General features: G+C 47.7%; 2 protein-coding genes across 2 annotated transcripts in view; one reads left to right on the top strand and one right to left on the bottom strand.

Annotated features, from left to right (window-relative positions):
• zdhhc17 (zinc finger DHHC-type palmitoyltransferase 17) overlaps positions 1–7,715 on the bottom strand; it is an 8,087-nt gene extending 372 nt beyond the window's left edge. Inside the window, exons 1-12 of the mRNA XM_060051072.1 lie at positions 7,371–7,715; positions 4,641–4,756; positions 4,374–4,496; positions 3,898–3,975; positions 3,639–3,783; positions 3,257–3,321; positions 2,827–2,989; positions 2,532–2,657; positions 1,877–2,019; positions 1,206–1,306; positions 533–657; positions 60–233 (exon numbers count right to left, since the gene is read on the bottom strand). Coding sequence (XP_059907055.1) covers positions 60–233; positions 533–657; positions 1,206–1,306; positions 1,877–2,019; positions 2,532–2,657; positions 2,827–2,989; positions 3,257–3,321; positions 3,639–3,783; positions 3,898–3,975; positions 4,374–4,496; positions 4,641–4,756; positions 7,371–7,433 — 1,422 coding nt within the window. The 5' untranslated portion in view covers positions 7,434–7,715. The remainder of the gene's footprint in view (positions 1–59; positions 234–532; positions 658–1,205; positions 1,307–1,876; positions 2,020–2,531; positions 2,658–2,826; positions 2,990–3,256; positions 3,322–3,638; positions 3,784–3,897; positions 3,976–4,373; positions 4,497–4,640; positions 4,757–7,370) is intronic.
• Positions 7,716–9,455: 1,740 nt separating this feature from the next.
• osbpl8 (oxysterol binding protein-like 8) overlaps positions 9,456–10,250 on the top strand; it is a 10,074-nt gene continuing 9,279 nt past the window's right edge. Inside the window, exon 1 of the mRNA XM_060049651.1 lies at positions 9,456–9,714. The gene's annotated coding sequence lies outside the window, so the exon portion shown is untranslated. The remainder of the gene's footprint in view (positions 9,715–10,250) is intronic.

Genomic DNA, 10,250 nt, shown 5'->3' with positions numbered 1-10,250 from the left:
AACAGGAGCGATAGTGAACAGGAGTGAGAGAGGGGGTGAGAGCAGGAGTGATAGTGAACAGGAGTGGGAGAGGGAGTGAGAGCGGGAGTGATAGTGAACAGGAGTGAGAGAGGGAGTGAGAGCGGGAGTGATAGTGAACAGGAGTGAGAGAGGGAGTGAGTGGGTCCTACCAGGCAGGTGCTACAGAAGACGCTGAGGTCCAGGCTGCCGGTCTCAGCCAGCTCCACGATGGTCTGAGGAGGGACGCCATTACAGTCAACATTACTGTCAAATACATTTCTCACCAATACATAGATATTGTATCAACCTCTTTAATCAGTCATTTCTAGAACATATCCTGTTGTTTTCATGTTTTACAAACATATTATAAAGGAATTCATTGGATCAAACATTACCGTCAAATGACAATATCTGATATATCAGTCCACTCCCTCGACCCCATATGCAAATCAGCCCCCCCCAACACAGACACACAGACACAGACACACAGACACACACACACACACACACACACACACACACACGCGCGCACCTTCTTCTTCTGCTCCTCCGAGGCCTTGATGATCCCGGGGTCCGACTTCCAGGACTTGCCAAAGTTGTAGAAGAGCGCCACGGAGTTGAGCAGGAACGGGACGTGGACCGTGGCGAAGGGGAGGTGTGCAGCGCCGTCAAGGAACGCACACTCTACACACAGTGACCACACACTGAGCGCACACTTTACCTCATGTTTACCACACTGAGCGCACACTTTACCTCCTGTTTACCACACTGAGCGCACACTTTACCTCATGTTTACCACACTGAGCGCACACTTTACCTCATGTTAACCACACTCTGAGCGCACGCACACTTCACCTCATGTTTACCACACTGAGCGCACACTTTACCTCATGTTAACCACACACTGAGCGCACGCACACTTCACCTCATGTTTATCACACTTAGCGCACACTTTACCTCATGTTGACCAAACCCTACACACACTTTACACCATGTTAACCACACCCTACACACACTTTACACCATTTTAACCACACTCTACCCCATGTTAACCACACTCTACACAGACTTTAACTCATGTTAACCACACTCTACACACATTTTACACCATGCTAGCCACTAGGCGACGCTGAGACAGAGACAGACAGACAGAGACGTCTCCCATGAATCTGAATAAGGCGGTAGTATAAGGCCCCAGAGGATATCGTTCCAGAACCAGTAGAACCAGGTGGTGTACATCCAGAACTTGGTGGCCAGGTAGATCCCCAGCGGCAGAGCGCTGTGCATGGAGTGGTCGAAGAACGCTCTGAGAGAGAGAGAGAGACCACGGTCAACAGAACCTACATAGTTAACAGAGCCTAGAGAACCTAGTTAACAGAGCGTAGAGAACCTGGTTAACATAACCTAGTTAACCTAGTTAACAGAGCCTAGAGAACCTATGTAACCGAAGCTAGAGAACCTAGTCAACAAAACCTAGAGAACCTATTTAACCGAACCTAGAGAACCTAGTTAACAGAACCTAGAGAACCTAGTTGACAGAACTTAGAGAACCTAGTTAACATAGCCCAGAGAGCCCAGAGAACCTAGTTCAGAACCTAGAGAATCTAGTTAACATAGCCTAGAGAACCTAGTTAACAGAACCTAGAGAACATAGAAAGGCTACCATGTTGTAATATATTTTCAAGTCGTATTTATGTGTGTATCTGTGTGCATGTGTCGCTTTGTGTGCATGTGTGTTTGTGCGTCTATATTCATGTGTGCGTGTGTGTTTGCGAGCTTGCGTCTGTGCGTGCATGTGTCTAAATGCGTGCGTGTGTGTTTGTTTGGCGTGTGTCAAGAGTGTGTGTCAGAGTGTGTGTGTGTGCGTGTGTCTTACTTGGAGAGGAACTGAACAGCCAACCACACGGCTGCGTACATCAGGCCCTTAGCCAACCAGGAGTCAACGTCCAGGTCAGCGATGAACCCCACCAACCAGATGACCAGGAAGGGGGTCCCCAGCATCACCTTCTGACGGAAATCCTGGGGGCCGGAGAGAGACTGCTTTTAGTTGTATTCTACCTACTTCCGTCTATATATTTCACTTTCATCATTTTTTTTTCTTCTTACTTTGACCTGTTTTTTGTTTTATAAGCAGGACCGACATTTTCAACTGATTTGCATGTGAATGTTTGAAGCTGTGTTGAAATGTTTAACAGACAGACAGAGACAGAGACAGAGAGAGAGAGAGAGAGAGAGAGACTAGCATGATTATCATCTCTACCATCTACAACTATACCTACACACTGAGGTCCCCTATTCAATCTATCTATAATCAATACCTTGATCAGCTAAGAAGAGCAGAGTCCCAGCAAGACCGGAGGTTAAAACAGTCACATGACAGAGTGGTTCTATTATTAGATATTAAAACATATCCACATGATCACATACACACCAGAGTTTTACTATAGTCACCTCACACACAACATCATCATGCGCGTGCACGCGTGCGTGTGTGTGTGTCTGTGTGGTGTGTGGTGTGTGTGTCTGTGTACCTTGTCTATCTTCAGCCTCTTCAGGTAGGACGGGCTGTCGTAGCCCTTGGCCTGACGGGCCTCCTGCAGGTGGTTGATCATCCACACGTTCTTCCTCTGCTTGGCCAGGTCCAGGGGCGTCTCCCCCTGATGACATCACACAGCATGATGACATCACAGCATGACATCACACACTGCATGACGGCACACGCGTCTTGGTGACATCACACGACATGACGCCATCAAATAGCATGACGTCACACCACCACAACACGGCACACAGACGATAGGATGGGTGCGGAGGTGCGTTGGTCACCTTGATGTTCTGGGCGTCCACGTTGGAGTTGGCCTCCAGCAGCAGGCTGATCACGGTGGTGTTGCCCGCCAGCACGGCCCAGTGCAGCGCCGTGTTCTTGTGGTACTTGTCCCCCAGGTTCACCGACACGTTGAAGGTCAGCAGGAGACGGGTGGGGTCCACGCTGAGACCACCAGAAAGGAGGAGCGAGGTCATCGTCTCTGTACTATTATACCTATACTTATATCTGATCTATATAGCTATATCTGTTTTATTATATACAGTTACGTATAGTTATAACAATAGCTATGTTTTGATCAATTGCTGATACTGCTGTTAACACACACACACACACACACACACACACACACACACACACACACACACACACACACACACACACACACACACACACACACACACACACACACACACACACACACACACACACCTGTGTGTCCTGTAGGCGGCCCACATCAGAGGGGTCATGCCGTTCTGATCCATCATGTCCACGTCCTGGGGAGACAACACCAGCTTAATCCAGTTCAGACCGGGCTCAACCAGTTCACACTTAATCCAGTTCATACCGGGCACAACCAATTCACACCCTGATCCACCAGTTCTCTACACCAGAACTGAATTAGACTGAACCAGTTGGAACAAGCGTAACCAGTTGAAACTAGCTTTTAGACTGATTTAGACTGAACCAGTTTACGATTCATGAACCTTTAAGTGAGACTAAACCGGTCTCAATCTGGTTCAGCTGAACCTACTGGACCCAGACCCAGGGCTGTGGGTTGCGGGGCCTCTGATCGGGGCCTCTGATTGGCTACCTGTCCCTTGGCGATGAGGTAGGCAACGATGGAGGTGTGGCCGAACTGCGCTGCGAGGTGGACGCAGCTGCAGCCCTCGCCGTCGATCAGGGAGGGGTCGGCGCCGTACTTCAGCAGCTGGACCACCATGGAGAGGTGGCCCTGTCTGACAGAGACCGACAGACGGACAGACAGACAGACGTTAGCTGAAAGATGTGATGCTAGCAGGGATGTGAGGTTTGCCTGTTCCTGATTGGATGGTTGTGATGTCATGCGTTACCTTGTGGCCCAGTGCAGAGGTGTGGAGTTGAGGTCTCCTCCCAGCTGGTCCACCACCGCACTCTTAGATATGTAGAACCTGGGGAGGGAGAGGGAGAGGGGGGGGGGAGAGAGAGAGAGAGAGAGAGAGAGAGAGAGAGAGAGAGAGAGAGAGAGAGAGAGAGAGAGAGAGAGAGAGAGAGAGAGAGAGAGAGAGAGAGAGAGAGAATGAACAGTAGTGTGGCACAGGGGGTAATGTATAGATGGTAGTGTGTGTCTATATTGTGAGTGTGTTGATGGTAGTGTGTGTCTATATTGTGAGTGTGTAGATGGTAATGTGTCTTTATTGCGAGTGTGTAGATGGTAGTGTGTGTCTATAATGTGAGTGTGTAGATGGTAGTGTGTGTCTATATTGTGTGTGTGTGTGTGTGTGTGTGTGTGTGTGTGTGTGTGTGTGTGTGTGTGTGTGTGTGTGTGTGTGTGTGTGTGTGTACCTACTTGACCAGGTCTATTCTGTTGTTGATGGCGGCCCAGTGAAGGAGTGTGACGTTCTCCTTGTCCGGCTGTCTGACGTCATATCCTGCGTCCACAAGCTCCCGACACCGCTCGAAAATACCGTACCTGGGGGCGAGAGACCTGGACTTAGAGAGAGATCTCTCTCTCTCTCTCTCTCTCTCTCTCTCTCTCTCTCTCTCTCTGTCTGTCTCTCGCTCTATCATCTCTCTCCCTTTCTCTCTCTCATCTCTCTCTTTCTCTTTCACTCACTGCGTTGCCTTGACGATGTCCCAGGTGCTGTAGTCGTCCACGTGGCTCTTGCGCGCCGTGTTGTCACTGCTGTAACCATGGCTACCACTGTGATGGTGGGTCTGGGGCTTCATCTCCTGAAAACACACAACATATACCTCAGCTCAGGTAGGGGTCAGGGGTCACCTCGCACTAGGAGGTCTACAGGTAGGTGTCAGGGGTCATCTGGCTCTAGGAGGCCTACAGGTAGGGGTCAGGGGTCACCTGGCTCTAGTCTTCAGTCCAGTACGAGGCAGTACTTGGTACTTTGGGATAGGATGTAAGTTGACCTCTGACCCCTACTGGCCATGACGCGCCACTGTCCCGTTGGTATGAGGATTGCTGCAGAGCAAACTCTGACCAGACTCTTAATGAGCCTGCTTCTAGCTGCAGAGCTAACTCTGACTAGCCTCTTAATGAGCCTGCTGCTAGCTGCAGAGCTAACTCTGACTAGCCTCTTAATGAACCTGCTGCTATGGGGTGTAGTGAGAGTAACATAAGAGGAATTATAGCCTCTATGGATTCAGCAAGACAGGGGTCGTGGGGTCAGGAGGGGTGGGGGGATGCATGGACATATGGCCGTCTGTCCCTGGGGAGGGGGGGGGGGGCGCAGAATGGTTTGCCAGGTTCTCTACCGTCAGCCACAACCACCAGCTGGCCGGCAGAGTGCTGAGAGATCCAGACTCAGCCCTTTGGTGAAACACTACACACACACACACACACACACACACACACACACACACACACACACACACACACACACACACACACACACACACACACACACACACACACACACACACACACACACACACACACACTACACAGTGTAGGTATTAGGCAACATCAACAGCACACTACACGGTGTAGGCAACACAAACTACACACACATACACACTACACTGCATGATGTGTAGACAACATCAACGACACACACACACACACACACTACCCAGGGTAGGCAACTACACACCCTACACGTGTAGGAAACACAAACGACACACAGTAAACAATTTGGTTGTGCCTAAGGACAACACCACTATTGATATAATCCTCTCATTACAGGACATAACGGTTGATCTTGGTAACTATATGGGTGTATTGTAATAATAATAATACATTTTATTTAGAGGCGCCTTTCAAGACACCCAAGGTCACCTTACAGAGCATATCAAAACAGAATAACACTCAAAAGAAAGGGGGGGACCTCACTAACCACCACCGATATGTAGCACCCACTTGGGTGATGCACGGCAACCAATCGGCGCCATTGTGGAGTGCTGTTCGGACTAGATGGGGTCTGAGAGAGAGAATCCTCTGTTGGTACCACAGCACCTTACCGCCAACCAGCTCCACCACAACATCACACTGATGCTCAATCTGGTTGCCGAGGGCAACTGGGCACCCATCTCCTTTTCTCTGGAGAACTGGTTAGGTTGAGTACCGAGTTATCTAGGGTTAGTTTAGTACCGAGGGTTGGGTTTGGTAGTCAGATAGGTTTAGGTGGTGTACATTTAGATTGGATAAGGTTTAGCAGAGTAAGATTCAGTACAGGCTAGTTTAGGTTTAGTACAGTGTTAGATAGGGTTAGGTTGAGTAAAGTTTAGTTTAGGTTAGGTTCAGGGCTTTAATTATGGAATAATGTATGAAGACGGCTCTCAGCTGGAGGCTTCTATAATACCACAAATAAATAATAAGAAGAATTTGTAATAGCTTAAAACCTAAAAACGCCTCCAACACAAAATACTCATCAAGACTGGAACAACTGAACACTGCTATAAAGTTACGTTGCAATGATGCAGCTCCTTGCAGTTTTGTCTTCATGAACGAACTCCAACGTTCCTATTCACGTTCATCCGGACATGAAAGGGATTTATTGATGCTAAATAAATGTATTACATGAATTAATATCCAACCCTTCCTGAAGCTCAAATAAAGGCAGATTAAAACTGAGATGTGAGATATGTTCTGATTAACTTCTATAATGTGATGTGTATACTTTGGTGGTTCATTTGAATAACTGATTCTGGCAGGTATAATTTTGACATTGAAAATAATATGAAATACAAATAATAAAAAGCGGTGCTGGAAAGAAGTTATGATGACCTCACATGTTGTCCGTCTGATGATAATAATAACATATAAATACAATTTTAGGAGATATCACCTGACACACGTCAACAATAGACAGCTACCCGTTGGACCATCACTCTTCACCAGACCCTGATTCTACTTATAAGGTTATTAAGTGTGTCGTATTTTCTATTATTGCGCGGAACAATTGTCACAGAACCAATCCCCGGAGTTAGAGAGGTCCTGGGGGTCTTCCCCCCTCGCCTAGCCTGGACCCATTGAGGACCTGCTGGCCTGGGTCGTATTGGTGCCCCTACTGGTGCGTTTATCCAGAACCAGTAACCCAGTATCAACCTGAATGGTTGTGTATGGGGATGTCTGTCCACCTAGAGGATCGGTTTAGGGTTAACCCTGGTTAGGGTTAGGGTTAACCCTGTATGGTTATCCCTAACCCTCGGCCTAGCAGCAGCACCAGGACGGGGCTCTGCAGCAGGGCTAGCGCTAGCTAGCAGCTACCTCCGGGAGGCAGGGCGTCGGAGCCGACCTGTCTGCGACCCATCGGCTCCGAGGTGCCGCCGCAGGGGACTGACGGCCCACCGGTACATTTTAGCTCCGTGCAGAAACAAGAGCGACTCGTACCTCGGGGTGCAGGACTGGGACGCAGCCTGCTTCTGTCTCGTATTCCTCCATAGCGTCAGCCATCTTGGTGGTCCTTCTCGCTGAGCATTGTGGGAACTCGGTGGTGTTGTGAGCAACACACCGCAGGATGCGAGGCGATGGAGGATGGATGGTTGAAGGATGGATGGATGATGGATGATGAAGGATGGACGTTGATGTCAGAATGACGGTGTACTGGTGATACGTAATCACCCGGATTAGGATTATTTAATTACGCTTCTGCAAATGTGTGCGTCTCTGCGTGCATGTGTGCGTGTACGTGTGTGCGCGTGCGTGTGTGCGTGTGTGCGTGTGTGTGTGTGCGTGTGTGTGTGTGTATGAGATGGAGAATGCATATGTTGTTGAGCTGAACCATTTGAGCTTTGTGTACTTCATGTTGTAATAGGCCTACTGGTTCCTCTTTGTGTAACCGTTTTTCGGTCCCCTGGAGCTGCGGACCTCATCTACAGAGAATTCCTACAGAGAACAGTTCCTCAAAATGTCACTATTTTGCCTACCCAATCACCTTCTCTAGCAGCTCACCCTGCTAGAGAGGAGGATGGTGGATACATAGAATAAATAGTTACATTTTCTGCAACCATTGTTTGTTTTTTTGTATTTAAAAATCTCCTCTCTCCTAGACGCATTTTCTTACCATGAAGGTGTGTGTGTGTGTGTGTGTGTGTGTGTGTGAGTGTGCGCGCATGAGTGTGTGTCTGTTTGTGTGTGTGCTGTGTGTGTGTTTTTTTTGTCTGTGTTTGTGTGTGTGTGTGTCTGTGTGTGGTTGTGTTTGTGGTTGTGTGTGTGTATGTTTGTGTGTATGTGTGTGTGTTTGTGTGTGTGTGTGTGTGTGTGTGTGTGTGTGTGTGCGTGCGTGTGTGTACGTGTATATGTGTGTGTGTGTGTGTGTGTGTGCTGTGTGTGTGTTTGTTTGTATGTGTTTCTGTGTGTGTGTCTGTGTGTGGCTGTGTTTGTGGTTGTGTGTGTGTGTGTGTGTGTGTGTGTGTGTGTGTGTGTGTGTGTGTGTGTATGTGTGTGTGTTTGTGTGTGTGTGCGTGTGTGTATGTGTATATGTGTGTGTGGATATGTGCGTGTGTGTGTGTGTGTGTGTGTGTCTGTGTGCGTGTGTGTGCTGTGTGTGTGTGTTTGTTTGTATGTATGTGTTTGTGTGTTTGTGTCTGTGTGTGGTTGTGTTTGTGGTTGTGCGTGTGTGTGTGTGTTTGTGTGTATGCGTGTGTGTTTGTGTGTGTGTGCGTGTGTCTATGTGTGTGTGGATATGTGTGTGTCTGTGTGTGTGTGTGTGTGTGTGTGTGTGTGTCTGAGTGCGTGTGTGTGTGTGTGCATGCGTGTTTGTGTTTGTGTGTGTACCGGTAGTAGGCTATACGAAAGTTATATTTTTACCTGAGTCGGATGTAAGCTTTTCAACAATGTTTAAATGTTCATGCAAAGTGTAACTGACAGATGCACTGGTCAATTCAATTATACACATTGATATACTTGGTAACCAGGGGCTGCAGGTTAGAAACACACCGCTAGGGGTCGCGCTACGCCGCATTCTACATGATGTAGCCCGTGTGTGCACCACACTGTGATACATGTGATAAGATTGAACACAACAGTACATGGTGCAACATGTTATAATGGTTGAACATGTTATAATGTTGTAACATGGTATAATGGTGTCACATGTTATAATGGTGCATCACGTTATAATGGTGCAACACCTTATAATGGTGTGATGTGTTATAATGGTTTAACGTGTTATAATAATGGTCCAAAATGTTACAATGGTGTAACGATTTATAATGGTGCAACCTTTTATCATTGTGGAACGTGTTATAATGAAGTAACGTGTTATAATGATGTTACATGTTATAATGTTGCAACACGTTATAACGGTATTGTAACGGGAGCGGGTTGGACTGTCCCAGCCGGCGGGTTGTTGAGCAACAAAACAGCTGATATTCTACTATATTCTATCCTATTATATTATATTCTGCTGGTGTTGGGTCACATTTCGGTCCAGATGGTGGAGATGTTGGACGAGACAGAAGCAGTCGAGCCAGAGAGGCGGAGAGGTGTGTCATCGCTATGCGCAGCCAGGCATGACTGATCGATCCCCGAATGGAAAGAAGCAACGACCGCTGGCGGGCCGTCGACTCCTCGAGAAGAACCGACTAAAGACCAGCACTAGAACCGAAGACCAGGACTAGAAGCGAAGATCAGGACCATAACCGAAAATCAGGACTATAACCCCGGGATGAGGCGGACCTGACCGGTTATAACACGGAGGAACCGAGTGCTGGAGGAAGGCGACCATAGAAAGGTCTGGAAGACTGGAGCCGCTCGGTCCATATTACACATTAATTACAATATTGTATAGATATACGATATATATACATGATCACAGAATGATATGTCAGCGATCAGGAGATCCAGCAGACAGAATGGTCCCCGTGGTCCCGGTGTGTTGAATGTGTTGGAGATGACATCTCCGTCCTGATAACGTGTTATCTCCTCTTTACTCTTATTGTTACTCATTCTACAGCCTGGTTCTGCTTTCTATTCCTCTCTTCTCATAACATCTCAATCTTCTACCTTCCTGTCCTTAATTGTCTTAATGTTATTCTGATGCAAATGCGACCAGATTCTGTCCCCAGACGTCATTGGGTTGGATTATGTAATAACTCATATGTATATAAACACTGAGACCTCCGTGGTAGTGATATGAGATCTCCCCCTGCATCACTTCACCCTCTCTTCCTCTCATCCTCCACCATGACCTCCTCATGGTGAAAAGTGTTTCATGCTAGTGATGGTAAACAGTGTTTCATGGTAGTGATGTTAAACAGTGTTTCGTGT

The sequence above is a fragment of the Gadus macrocephalus genome, chromosome 4, assembly GCF_031168955.1.
Source record: "Gadus macrocephalus chromosome 4, ASM3116895v1".
In the NCBI taxonomy this organism is placed as follows: Eukaryota; Metazoa; Chordata; class Actinopteri; order Gadiformes; family Gadidae; genus Gadus; species Gadus macrocephalus.
This window is presented reverse-complemented; position numbering and strand designations above follow the sequence as displayed.